This window comes from Peromyscus maniculatus, chromosome 1 (assembly GCF_049852395.1).
Source record: "Peromyscus maniculatus bairdii isolate BWxNUB_F1_BW_parent chromosome 1, HU_Pman_BW_mat_3.1, whole genome shotgun sequence".
NCBI lineage: Eukaryota > Metazoa > Chordata > Mammalia > Rodentia > Cricetidae > Peromyscus > Peromyscus maniculatus.
Window position 1 is genome coordinate 200,254,347 of NC_134852.1, and position 13,554 is coordinate 200,267,900.

A 13,554-nucleotide genomic window follows, 5' to 3' on the forward strand; every position below is an offset into this window, starting at 1 on the left:
AGGAAAAGGGTTTCGGCAGTTGGCAAATCTGCGTGATCCTGAGTCACATACGAGGTCACAGCTCTTTCATATCATTCAACTTAAGTGATAATAATGCAAGCCTGAGTGATGGACTTCCAGGAAGAGCACACAGGATTCATATGTCCCCAAGCATATCCACCACTCAGGCACCTCTTGACTGACAATCATGGAAGGATGGGCTTGGAAAGGAGTAGGCAGGACATGGAAGAGATCCTGGGGCTGGGAGCCGGGCTCAGTGTTGGAGAGCCTGCTGAGCGTGCTTGAGGCCTTGAGTTTTACTCAAAGAACTAAAAAATGAAGCCCCATCGACCAGGATCCTTCCAGGCACTCTTCAAGTCCGTGAACCATTATTAAGCTCCACAGTGAAAGGGCGGCTTTGGTTTCCTCTCAGGGAGAGCGAAAGGGTAGCTCTGTGCACATTCCCCCAGCAGGGCGTCAGGACCACGGCAGGAGAAAGTGCTTGAGTTTGTTCTGACAACACAACCTAAGAACTGATAACCTGCCTCTGCAGTGCATCTTGTTTGAGGAGGGCCTGAAGCCCCCTTGGACAGGAAGTCACTGAGGAAGAGTTTGTGGTGCTGTCCCTGCACCTGTGAAGCCACCAGAGATTTGTGGGAAGTATGAACTCAGCTGTTGTATTTTTAAGGTTGCCTTCATTTATCCTCAAAGATCTTTTTGGCTCAACTGCTCATTGGAAATTACAGTTTTTTGTTTGTTTGTTTTTTTTGTTTTTCGAGACAGGGTTTCTCTGCGTAGCTTTGCGCCTTTCCTGGAGCTCACTTGGTAGCCCAGGCTGGCCTCGAACTCACAGAGATTCGCCTGGCTCTGCCTCCCGAGTGCTGGGATTAAAGGCGTGCGCCACCACCGCCCAGCTTGAAATTACAGTTTTTTAAAGACTTTTTTTCTAGGGTCCCACTAACGGTGACCCTGAGTGCTTGTGGTGGCCAGTGTGTCAAGGTTCAGGAGCATGGCGATACAGGGACAGAAGACAGTGTGTCCCTGAGCACCCCGAATTCCTGGCATTCCTATGTCATTGCTCAGGACTGAGCAAGAGTGGCACTATATGCCTAGGTGGCACTGTATTGCACCAACCAGACCCCTTTTGGTCCTTTGGCGTTGTCTCTTAGTGGGGTTGAAACACCCCTTCTTCCTTCCTTCCTTCCTTCCTTCCTTCCTTCCTTCCTTCCTTCCTTCCTTCTTCCTTCCTTCCTTCCTTTCTCCTTCCTTCCTTCCTTCCTTCCTTCCTTCCTTCTTCCTTCCTTCCTTCTTCCTTCCTTCCTTCCTTTCTCCTTCCTTCCTTCCTTTCTCCTTCCTTCCTTCCTTCTTCCTTCCTTCCTTTCTCCTTCCTTCCTTCCTTCCTTCCTTCCTTCCTTCCTTCCTTCCTTCCTTCCTTTCTCCTTCCTTCCTTCCTTTCTCCTTCCTTCCTTCCTTTCTCCTTCCTTCCTTCCTTTCTCCTTCCTTCCTTCCTTCCTTCCTTCCTTCCTTCCTTCCTTCCTTCCTTCCTTCCTTCCTTTCTCCTTCCTTCCTTCCTTTCTCCTTCCTTCCTTCCTTCTTCCTTCCTTCTTCCTTCCTTCCTTTCTCCTTCCTTCCTTTCTCCTTCCTTCCTTCCTTCCTTCCTTCCTTCCTTCCTTCCTTCCTTCCTTTTTCCTTCCTTCCTCCCTTCCTTCCTTCCTTCTTCCTTCCTTCCTTCCTTCCTTCCTTCCTTCCTTCCTTCCTTCCTTCCTTTCTCCTTCCTTCCTTCCTTCCTTCCTTCCTTCCTTCCTTCCTTCCTTCCTCCCTTCCTATGTCAAGAGCTGTTTCTTCAGATCTGATGTCACACGTGGGTGGAGGAAAAGGTCTCAGAAAGCCCCAGTCAGCGGGGATGGAGCCTCGGTGACGCGAGTGTTTAAGAGGCAAACAAGGACTTGGAAAACTTGGGGACAAGCAGCTTCCTTTCCTACCTTCCTGTCACAAGGGCCTGGGACATGAAAATGAGCCCCAGACTGAGAACGGAGAGATGGCAAGAACAGGTGGCCCCAGGACTCCGGCCAGGATTGCTCTATACCAATCTCAGCGGCCCGCCTCTCAGCCTTCCGTTGGAACCACTAGATGCCACTGTTGGTCCAGGCTCTGGCCAGAGCGGACCTCCCGCCTGCCACCCCCTCCCAGCTGTAAAAATGGCTGATGAAAAGAAAAAAAAAATACCTTATTGGGAAAAATCACATACCTCTAGTCCCTGGTCGTCCAGGGCTACCAGGAAGTCCTGATGTGATTAAACAGAATGTCAGTCACGATGACTAAAGCCCAGCAGTTCTGAATGTCTATTCCCCTCCCCCCCTTCCCTCTGCCACTCAGCATGGCCACACTGGCTGCCTGATCGAAGCAGCAGGACTCAGGTCTTGCCTGGAGTCACCTGGAGCGGGAATGGGCGACTCTCACCCAGAGCCTGTCTGTATTTGGGAAATGGAGGCACAGCAGGCGTGGATTGAGGCAGACAGAGTCTCTGAGGGATTCCTGTCTCCTTGGGTTACAAATTGGCCACCACCCCTCTCTCTGTCCACAGCAAGACCTGCTGTGTCCAGAGCAGCCGCCGCTGATGGCCTTTGGGTAGCTTGGGCTTGATTTCACTGTGAATCTTTGTCCAGTTGCTTTTAGAAAATAAGGGGCTGGGTGTGGTGAAGATGATAAAAGCCAAGCAGATCTTACAGGATGGGCTTTAACACAGCCAGTATCCATTCCCCTCCCCCCCCAGGGAACCCCGGGAAGCAGTGCCGTGTAGGGGAGAAGGCGCTCCCTCCATGCCACAGGCGAACCTGGGTCTGCTGGCTAAGAGAATTCCTAGCCAGCAGTTCTCATGGCTCGGGTCTTCTCCTGGGCATTCCTGCACCAGAGGGGGACAGAGCACAGCACAAACAGGATCTGACGTCACTGACATCAGAAAGCGATCTAGATTATTCTGCGTGTGCTTTTTTTCTTATGGCCCTTCTCAGGATTCTCTAAGGCAGAACCTGAGCCTGTTTTCCTGAAGCTGGGGAGGAAAGGACAGGCTCGTATGACTAGCGAGACACTGGCCAAGGTGTCTGGCCTGGGAGGAGATGGCAGCTGGGAAGAGCTGGATGACTCACCCTGAGGTCCTTGGGGTCCTGTGACACCTGCAGAAAAGAAGACATAGTTGAGGGGTTAAGGACTGTTCCCAAGGAGCCATAATCTTGCCTGCAGGAGCCAGTGGGCATGACAGTGAGGGGTCAGAGGCTGCAGGAGGGTAGGCCTCGTAGTGGTGCAATCCAGAGTCCTGTCACCACTGGGCAGAGAGCTTCTGTGAGTTTTGCTGCGAAATGATCCAAAGTCAGTGGTTCTCAACTTTCCTGATTCTGCAGTTCTCAAAGACAGTTCCTCATGCTGTACTGACCCCAACCATAAAGTTATTTTCATTGCTACTGTTATGCATTGCAATGTAAATATCTGATATGCAGGACATCTGATATGTCCGATAGTCTTAGGTGACACCTGTGAAAAGGTTGTTTGATCCCAAAATGGGTTGTGACCCATAGGTTGAGAATCACTGTCCTAAACCCATTTGGATTTACAGGGCCAGGAACCCGGAAGATGTTCTCTCTCTCTCTCTCTCTCTCTCTCTCTCTCTCTCTCTCCTCTGTCACACACACACACACACACACACACACACACACACACACATACACGATGCCAAATGCTGCCACCAACCCCTCCATTACAGTTCACCTAGGCACCAGCCAAGGATTCCTTGTGTCAGGATTCCTGTGTCCTCAGTGTCTCCGGGAATGGTCACCTTGCCTGGTTCTGATTTGTTCTTCCCACAGACCTGAGAATCCTGTTCTTGTCTTGCCCTCAGTGGAGAGACTAAGAAGACCTCTCCTCTCTGACTGGTAGATACTAGTGAAGGCCCAGGTGTAGCTCCAGGAGAGGAGACAGGGAAAAGCTTGGGCAAGATATGAGCTTGAGTTCAATCTGCAATTTTAAGAGCACCCCAGAACGCCCTGCTTTCATCTGTTAGTCCCTCTTTTCCAAATGTCCAGACTTGGTGGCTGATGCTGGGCCCATGTCTACCACACAGCACAACTTGCCGTTAGAGTTCCCTGCTGAGCTGCTCAAGGCAGTGGAGTAAGGCTTTTACACACACATACAATGAAACACCTATGAACCTACCACATCCTCATGAGTGTGCATACACACCTGAGCATGCCTGAGTTGCACACACACACACACACACACACACACACACACACACACACACAGGACCATGGCTTTCTTTGCCTGTGTCATTACCTGGCTTTCCTGGCTCTCCAGAGGGTCCTGGGAGGCCTCGGGTTCCAGGCATCCCCGTCAGACCTTGCTCACCTGCAGAGAGCATGAAAAATGGGAATGCCTTTCCCTGGGGAAAGCACCTCCAAGCCAGTGGGATTTCCTGAGTGACATGCTGGCAGATCGGCAAGAGGAAGCACCAAGACCAAAACTGTGTACACGCTGCATGCCCCTTTGTCATTAGGAAGGAGGGTCGAGGCATGCATGTGGGGGTGAAGGAAGGGCGGGGAGGGGCAGACAAGGGTAGCTGGTGAGAATGAGGACCATAGAACAATGACTAACCTCTGGGGCCTTGCTGTCCGTCAGGGCCGGCAGGACCTGGGAAAGCAGAAAAGTGAAGTGTGTCAGGGACTCTCGAGGGATTGTTCTGCCTCTCTCTCTCCTGTCCCGGTAGGCTTAGAGCACATGGTCTCCTGGGTGGGTAAGCTCATGCAGCCCTCACTGTGGCTGTCAACCCAGAAGCTTTGTCGCTGTGATACCCCAGGGTACAGCCTCCTTCCTGCACCTTCTCCTAAGCCAGCATTTCCCCGCTGGGAATAATAGTCCAGGGCACCTGTCCCCACTACCTGAGGACCCAGAAGTGAAGGTCCTTCAGGTCCTTGTCACCTCTGCGCTAAGCATATTCCTAACCTCCTTCTGAAGTGGAGCCCCTCTGGGACTTGTCTCACTGGCCACCCGTTTGTCACCTCTGCATGGAGAGTTTTCCACCGTGGCCATAATATATAATCAAATGCTTCCCAAGGAAGTTCCACTTCCTCTGTCCTCCATGCTGTAAGCAATCTCCTCTTCGATTGTATCCTATTCTCTGTGCCTCTCATGGTCCCTGTCACCAATCACAAGCTTTGTCGTAGTTTGAGGGGATGAAGCATGCCACTTCCCAGCAGCTTACTTGTCCTGCATACAGTAAGCGCTTACTAATGCTTCGTTAAGTGAATAGTAGTGTAGGTGTCACATCTCCATTGGTGGAGCTTGAGCTTCTGTGGGACTCAAGGCGGAAGCCAGGCTTCCTGGAGCTTCCCTGTCCTGGCATAGACACCTCAGTGATGTCTAGTCAAAGGCCTGGACCTGGCTTTGAAGCTATCCCTGAGGCGAGCTACTTGGAGTTCAATGACCCTCAACCCTTGTTGGTCCTTAGTGGATGGGAGGTAGCCAGGAAGGAAGAGGCATGCTCATTCCAGAGCAGTGAGAAATTCCCAGAAAACTGCTGAGAGCCCCAGGAAGGACGTCCAGCTCAAAACGGTCACCTGTCTTTGTGGGACACTTACCCATTGCACCTTTGGCTCCAGGTTCACCCACAGCTCCAGGCAAGCCTCGGATGCCAGGCTCCCCTGCAGAGAGCAAAGGATCCGCTGCTGGAGGCTAACAAGCTATGCATGCTTCCACCACTGGCAGAATGCATGTGCCTGCTTCCTCCTCCTGCTGCTTCTCCAGAGGAGCTGAGGGAGGCAACCCCTGCCTTGATGCCAAGGTCAGATCCACCCATGCCCTCCACTCCACGGGCAGCAGGTTCAGACTGGCCCAGAAGCACACGTATGAGTCTGATTTCCTTGGAAACGGCAAGCTGCCCTTTGTGGTCAAAGCATTATTACTTTCAGCTCCCTTTAACCCATGCAGTTGGCAGGAGGTGAGCAGCGGAGAAGGCCAGCAGTGCACGCTTTATGCTGCTCTGAGAATTGATTCTTAATTTTCCCATCCAGATTCCTCCAAATAATCTGTGACGGCTATAACCTCTGCACCAGACAGACACGGTTTGTAGCTAAATGGATTGCATCTAGATTCATGCTTAACCTCCATCCTGACCTATGTTATTTTTGCCGGGGCTTTTCTTAGCTCAGATGAGCTTTGAGGGCTTGAGATGGAGATTCTGTCTCATCTTTCTGTGTTTGTCTCACTGTCTGGTGACTGCTAGATCTAACAGGTCACGGATGAGTTAAATTCCTGGTTAGGACTGACCTGTGAGGCCTCTGGGTCCTTTTTCACCCTGGTCACCTAAAACAAACAGAGTTGGGAGAGGAGCCATTAGTTGAAAGCAAGGGAACAATCTTCCCTCATGACAATGCTGGTGAGTTGCTGCACTGATGAAGCTGAGGAGCTGATCCGCCTACGGGCCACCCACCAACTGATCCCCCCACAACCTCTGCTGTGGACACATATAGGTGTCCTGGGCACAGGGAGGACAAGACCAGAGGGCAGACACCTCAGAATGTGCCTCACCACCGTGAAGAACACTCAACCCTGCCCTTGTGATGTGGGTACTTTGTTTCCCCTCTTTGTGCCTCAGTTTCCCTTTCTGAGGCTCTGGAGAACAATGAACTCTTAACTCCCTCTAACCCCAGGGCCCAGGAACCAGACTCATATGTGCCCTTGGATCCTGTACACAGGTTGTGTGTGGGTGCCTAGGAACAGAGGAGACCACGGTGATGAGTGAGCGGCAGAGGGAACAGTATACCTTTGGGTCCTGGTGGTCCTATAAGTCCTTTGTCACCTGAAAGGGAAACAGATACCTTGGTACAGAAAGCCATGTAGGGGATGACCAAGAAGGGCCAATGGCTGATTCTGAAGACAGACAGCTTCCCCTCCATAGTGGTTTCAGTGCCCCCTCTTGTACTTTATAACTTGTGGGTCATGTCCATCAGACCTCTCTGAGCCCCGAACTCCCTGACTTCCTTTTTGAATGAGAGATCTCCACAGTCTTTTACTCCATGCCCCTCCCCAGCTTACCTTTGACACCAGGGAGTCCCACTTCACCTCGGAGCCCTTGGGGACCCATAGAGCCTGCGCCACAGAGGAAAACATATGGTCAGAGGAGTGTCCCATCTTTGGAAGGGATGGACACACATGTATACTTGTGCATGCACACAGAGATGCACATACACCCTGAAGCAGAAGTCAAGGGCTGCTTCCCGGGGACTCCGCATCCATCCCCGCCCCCCATGCTCCTGCTGGCCATCCTGGCCCACAGTCCTTGTCCCTGCCAGTCACCAAGCTCAGGTATTAGAATACCCCAAAGGGTCCTGACAGAGACACTGGCTGAATCGTAAGCTCTCAGGGTAGCAGGATGGCTTATTTGACCCATTGGGACAAGGCAGAGTCAGGATGGGAGCTTCCTATTGGTCAAGTTACTGGGAGGTCTCAGGCCTGACATCTGTCCAGAAGTGATTGGGACAGGACCTAGGGGACACCCAGGCTCAGCCACAGGGTACACTGTGGACTTCCATTTCGTATGTCCAGTAGGCTCTCTCTGTAATCACTTCTTTGGCTTTTAAACATGTTTGGTTTCCCCTTTAACACCCGTTTCTTTACCACGGAAGCAGAACCTATTTACAAGAAGCAGTACACTTACCTGGGGGTCCCTGGGGACCAGGAGAGCCATTGGGACCTGAGAAACAGGGGAGAGACAATCAGAAGGCCAGGGACTGGCTGGGACAGCTGACCCTAGTGTGAAGGACAGATGAAGGACAAGGAGCTCATTCTAAGGGCCATGTGGCCCTTGCTGGGAACACCAGAGGGTTCAGTGGTGGCCCTAGGCCTTGTCTTCCCTTGAGGGGAGGTCACAGCTCGGCAGGGGCCAGAGACCTTTGCTTCTTCCTAAGACACTGAGGCCGGCTCTGAGGTGGAGAGAAGAGGTCTCAGCTACGCATCAAGTGCTTGCTGCATTGTGTGTGTGTGTGTGTGTGTGTGTGTGTGTGTGTGTGTGTGTGTGTGTGTGTGTGTGTCTGGGTCCCAGTCAGGGCAGGAAACTATCTGGTTTCTGGTATAATCCATCCAGTTGCTTAGACGCCACCTAACGTGGCCACTGAACAGAAACAGAAATGTGTCTCAAGCCCTACTATAAAGCCAGAATTGTAGCCCAGTCTTGACCCCCAGAACTGCCTTGTGGAAGAACACTTTGTGGTCATCTTGTACTAATCTGGGGCTGCCAACCAGCACTCTTGGGGAACCCAGGACCTTCTCCTCTGAATGTGGCCCCTCCCTACAAGCTTGGGTTGGTCTTTCTAACATACCTCTGGGACCCACAGAACCTGGGACACCAGGAAGGCCTCGAGGACCTTGTTCTCCAGCAATCCCTGAGGAGAGATAGAAGAAACATGTTGAGGAAGTCCCAGCCCATAGCCCAGCAGTCACATTTGGAAGGGAGGCTTTGCACTCTGACGATGGTCCGGGCACCATTGGGTGCCTCTGTGAGACCACTCCAGCTCCTGCGCAGAGAAGCCTGGTACCTAGAAAGCATTCAACAAATACTGGCTCGTTCTAAGGGCCATGTGGGTCTTTGCCAGGACCGGACACTAGAGGATCCGGCAGTGACTTTACTTGAGTGACCTTTTTTATTATTTTTTAAAGAGAATGTGAATCTAATAGCTTCCCTGCAGTATTTTGGCACCAAAAGCTGCCAGGTGCCCTTCTTAGTTTCCCCGTGAAGTTAGTCTCAGGGTTAAGGAGCTGAGTTCCAAACCCCCCAGCCCCCGAAGCACTAGGCTTCTGACTCAGCCTTCTGCCTTTTGCCCTGCTGAGCCCCGGCTCCCAGAGGCCAGAAGGCCTCACCTTCACCCCACACCCGGCTCTGCTCCCAGCTCCACTGCCCTTTGCTCTCCGCCCTGACCTGGCCTTGCTCCTCACCCTCTCTGGAAAGGTCACATCCTCGGGACCTCTTTCTCTGGTTAAGTCCCCAAATCACAGCCTGTTTCTTAGCCTGACTGTACGCCATCATTAGTCACCGTCTATAGGGTTTAGTACAGAGCGTCTCCACCGTCCACCTCTGCCAGCGCTCAGCCAATGCTGCCAGGAAAAGGTGCAGATGGACGGAAGCATGCAGCTAGTCCTCTTGGTAAAAGTGCCGTCTCTTACCTCTGTCTCCTTTCTCTCCAGACCCGGGAGGCCCAGGTTCACCACGGGGTCCCATGGGGCCTTCTAGTCCTCTCTGGCCGATGGGTCCCTCCATGCCAGGATCTCCTAAAGATGGAAGTGGCCACCCTCACAGTTAGGGCTCGGTGCCATGGCCCACAGACAGCCCCTCCTCCGCAGAGCATCTCCTGGGACTCTTGTTTCTCTTCCCCAGCCGCCTCACTCAGCCCAGGACCAGCGTGACCCTGTCAGTACATGACAATGCCTCCTGCCTTTGCCCCAGATCTGCAAGTGGCTTCTCAGCTCCCCAGGAGTAAAAGCCATCTCTATGCCGGCTTTGCCTTGAGGCCGCACACAGCTTGCCACCCTGGGCCAGCCCTTCTGCCTCTTCAGCTTTTGGTTTCCATATCCACCTGGTGTCCTTCGAACTTGCTTTTGGGGCCTTGGCTTTGGCTGCCCCCTCTGCTCAGAATGGGGCCCTAGGTCTTCTGCCGGCCAGCCCTCTCCCGTTTCAAATTCCCTGTTTAACTCCCCGTCTTTCCCTGTTGTGGTCACCCTTGTCTCTAAAACAGGATCTCCTTACTACACGCTCAAGAGACGAGCAGAGAGGAGACTAGAGACTGGAAAGTGGCTCTTACCAATGCTGCCTTTTTGTCCCTTCGGTCCTTCCGGGCCGGGGTGGCCCAGGGGCCCAGGGGCACCTGTGGGTATATAAGAAGACGCCAGTCTATATTTCCTCCAGAAGTTGACATCTAGGACTGGTATACCCAACCCGACACACCAGGTGTGTAATCACCGCAGGGTACACACCTATAGTCCCAGGAAGGCCTCGGTCTCCTGTGGGGACGAAAGAAAGGGAGCCGTCAGAAGGAGAGCATGACCTGGTCCCCCTAAGGAGCTGCTAGTGGGCCCTCAGATGGGCCTTCCAGGGAGCAAATGCATCAGTACATTCAAATTGCTGCTAAAACCACAAATATGTTTTTTGTATCATTAGGTCCCATAAGTTGCTTGGGACATAATTATAGTGAAAATTTGATGTTGTTCTGAGTCCAGCTGTACTCTGCAGTCCTGTACTCTACCTAACACATCAGGCTGGGGCCCCAGAACCACCAGCCCCCATCCTAAGCAGGAGCAGGAGGACTTCGGGATTGTAGGTCTTGGGAGGTGGACTTAGGTAGGGGTCCAGGGTATGTGTGCTGGGGTTGCAGGTGTGTGGAAACCATGAAGGAGATAAACAGAAGTGAAGAGCGGGCATATAGAGGAACCCAGTTCCTGCCTGGGGTCTCTTGGGAAGTGAGTTAGATCGGAGTCACGGATGGAGATGGACCTTTCACCTGGAATGGTGATTCTTAGGAAAGGTACCCCTAGGTTCAGAATCCCTGAAGACAGAAGGTTCCAGGCCCGTCCACATCCACTTAATCAGAGGCTCTGGGAGGGGCTTAGGATCCTTGGGTAGTTCCTTCCCACTCTAGAGTTGACAAGACCCTCAGTGATATGCTTCAGGGAAAGCTGCTTTGTGTCAGGCGAGGGTCAACTCAATCGGAAGCCTCTTCCTCCTCCTCCTCCTCCTCGGGCATGTGGGGGCATTTGTGGACTACAGCTTGTTAAATTGCCTTTCTCAGCCTGAGGGTTTTCTGCTTGCTGTAACCCCCACCTCCCCAGTGTTTAAGGTAAATTGTTTTTGGAATAGTTACCTTTAGGGCCTTGACTTCCCATGTCACCTAAAACCAGAAAGACAGATACTGTGAGATGGTATATTAACCAGAAGCTGCCTTCATGCCCATGTTTCACAGCCATGTGGCAACATGTGAACCACATATCACAGTAAGAGATGGGACCCTGTCAGAGGCACCCCGGCACAGACCACTAGGCTTCTCCTGGACGCTGCCTAGGCTCCCAACCCTGCTGTGGTGTCTGACTGGGAAGTTAGCTCCCTCCTTTCTGACAGACAGACAGGTGGTATCCGCACTCTCCCGTTTGGACAAAGAGAAAAGGATTCCAATCCCGGAGAAACATGCCTCCCTGCAGAAGTGAGAGCAGAGGAAGGCTTGGGCCACTCCAGTACCTTTTGGACCAGGGTTTCCTCTGAGATTTCCTACAAGAAAGAGTAAACTTGGAGTCAGTCTCTCTCTCTCTCTCTCTCTCTCTCTCTCTCTCTCTCTCTCTCTCTCTCTCTCTCTCTCACACACACACACACACACACACACACACACACACACACACACACAAATATGGGGATCCCAGCCCAGCTCCCTCTTGCTTCTTAGGAATGGAGGGTGGGATGGGAGGGAGAGGGGCTGAGGAGTGTCCCAGGACACAGGTAAGGCCACCCAGGCCCGGGTTCTGGGCTAACTGGCCTCGTTGCTGCCCGTTCTCACCGTTTTCCTGCTCTGTCATCAGCTTGTTCCTTATAAACAGCCAGATCGCCTCCTGGCTGTGGCCATCCAGCTCCGCTTTGCCTAATCCGGGTCCCACGAAGGGCGCCTCACCCAGGAGGCGGTCCTTGTTGCTTCTCTCCATCTTGTCTTCAGAATAGTGCACCCTGATCTTCTCGAGCTCATCCACCCGGGCTTTCAGCTTCCTCACCTCCTCCGCTGTGATGGACACACGAGGACCACCCATGAGGACCAGGGCTGGCTCCTGCCCTGGGCCCTGGGCCTTGGGGAGGGGGCTTCTTCACACCCCTGGGCACATGTTTCAGGAAGACTTATGCAGAGACAATCCTTGTGGCCAGTAGCAGCCAACAACATCCTGGGCCTCAAGGAAGCCTGGCCCTGTCACCACCCGAGCTGAACACAAAGCTGGCTCTCCTTCCTCTGGGAGGTGGAGAGGGAGATGGCAGGGAAAGAGATGTAGATGCTCAGGCAGGGTAAAGGCCTGAAGACCACGAAGGAGTGAGGCCTTATTAAAGGCCATCAATGCAAGAGCCGAGGGTGGAGCCGGAGCCTTAGATTCCAAGCGCCCTGCTTAGTGACCTGGAGACTTGGGCCAGGTGCCTCCAGGGGCTCTTTCCTATCTGCAGGAAGACCGGGCTTGAGCTTGTAATCTCCAGCCCCTTGGCTACAACACTCAGGACTGCTTGTGGTTTCTCATCCCCGGGAAGGGGTAGAGGGGCTAAGGACTTCAGGCTCTGTGGCCTTGGCACCTACCCAGAGCAATGAGGCCGAAGAGCAGCCCCAGCAGCAGCAGCCAGGTGAGCAGCAGGCCCAGCAGCCACTTCCACCAGCTGCAGCACGAGCCACAGGGGCACCAGGCAGGTGCAGCCCCCCACGCTCCTCCGCCGGCGGCACCGCCACCTCCGCCACCGCCGCCATGGCCTCCTTTGCCCCCGCCACCACCGCCACCTCGGTCATAGTTGTGGTTTTCTGTGGAAGGAACAGGGAGGGTGAGCTGAATTCAGGAGGCTCCTGCCAACCTCCCTTCAAAATTGGTGGCATCATGTGGGTCAGGCAGGAAGGTTGAGTTTATGTGCAGCTTTTCCTGAACGCAGGCTGGAAAGTAAGTCTGAAAACCCCGGGCTTTGGCTGTGTGGTTCCGACGAGACGGTTCTTTATAAAATGACCTGCTTCGTGAAACAGTTATGGGATGAAACAAAACAAGATCCGTAATCGGTGGAGGACGCAGCCCACAGCACGGGGTTTAAAACATCTTCATCGTGAGGAGCGCCACCTGCAGCTGCCACATGCCTGCCCCTGATTAGCCCTGAACCTGCATCTCTGGTCACTAAGCCTCACTTGACACAGCTCACCCTTGGTGGTTTCCACAGCGCCTAGAGTTACACTTAGCACCACAAACCTAAAAGCACATTTTAAAAGGTAAGGGCGGGCGGTTCTCTAGGGGGGTGGGAACTTGATGCGCTTCTCTCCCAAGGCAAGTGGGGTGAGGAAAGAGCAGTGGGATGAGCAGGCCCAGGTCAGTGTCATCTTGGGCCTGTCCTGTGTGCCTGCTCTGGTGGGAGACTGTGGGCCTCAGGGACCATGGCGGCTGGCCATTAGGAGCTGTGAGGCCCGTGGAACATCATCTCTGTGATTCCAACCTGTCCACTCTCATTTCCACCCTTCTCCCTTTGGGGCCTTCAGGAGGCCGGATCTGGGTAGCTCATGTGTGCACAGGCGAGGGCCATCATCTGTCCCGCTAACCAGGGCCAGCCTCTCGATCCTTCACACCAGGGACCCCCATTCTTACTCACCTACGGAGGTGGCCTTGCCCTTTGTGGACACAGTATTCAGGTCTCCTAAAGTACAAGCACAAGTTGGGAGTTGAACTCGAGGGCTGGAAAAGCACACAAGCACCCGCACACATACTCCCACACACGTGCAACCACACACATGTGAACCCCCACACAGTGCATCCCCACACAGTGCACCCTCA

General features: G+C 53.3%; 1 protein-coding gene across 1 annotated transcript in view; it reads right to left on the reverse strand.

The window, feature by feature from the left end:
• Col17a1 (collagen type XVII alpha 1 chain) overlaps nucleotides 1-13,554 on the reverse strand; it is a 47,811-nt gene that overhangs the window by 11,935 nt on the left and 22,322 nt on the right. Inside the window, exons 16-33 of the mRNA XM_006983308.4 lie at nucleotides 13,373-13,417; nucleotides 12,333-12,548; nucleotides 11,562-11,777; nucleotides 11,249-11,278; nucleotides 10,878-10,904; nucleotides 9,994-10,020; nucleotides 9,822-9,884; nucleotides 9,187-9,291; nucleotides 8,346-8,408; nucleotides 7,685-7,720; nucleotides 7,063-7,116; nucleotides 6,791-6,826; nucleotides 6,295-6,330; nucleotides 5,607-5,669; nucleotides 4,624-4,659; nucleotides 4,306-4,377; nucleotides 3,126-3,152; nucleotides 2,228-2,263 (exon numbers count right to left, since the gene is read on the reverse strand). Of these exons, the coding sequence (XP_006983370.2) occupies nucleotides 2,228-2,263; nucleotides 3,126-3,152; nucleotides 4,306-4,377; nucleotides 4,624-4,659; nucleotides 5,607-5,669; nucleotides 6,295-6,330; nucleotides 6,791-6,826; nucleotides 7,063-7,116; nucleotides 7,685-7,720; nucleotides 8,346-8,408; nucleotides 9,187-9,291; nucleotides 9,822-9,884; nucleotides 9,994-10,020; nucleotides 10,878-10,904; nucleotides 11,249-11,278; nucleotides 11,562-11,777; nucleotides 12,333-12,548; nucleotides 13,373-13,417 (1,188 nt within the window). The remainder of the gene's footprint in view (nucleotides 1-2,227; nucleotides 2,264-3,125; nucleotides 3,153-4,305; nucleotides 4,378-4,623; nucleotides 4,660-5,606; nucleotides 5,670-6,294; nucleotides 6,331-6,790; nucleotides 6,827-7,062; nucleotides 7,117-7,684; nucleotides 7,721-8,345; nucleotides 8,409-9,186; nucleotides 9,292-9,821; nucleotides 9,885-9,993; nucleotides 10,021-10,877; nucleotides 10,905-11,248; nucleotides 11,279-11,561; nucleotides 11,778-12,332; nucleotides 12,549-13,372; nucleotides 13,418-13,554) is intronic.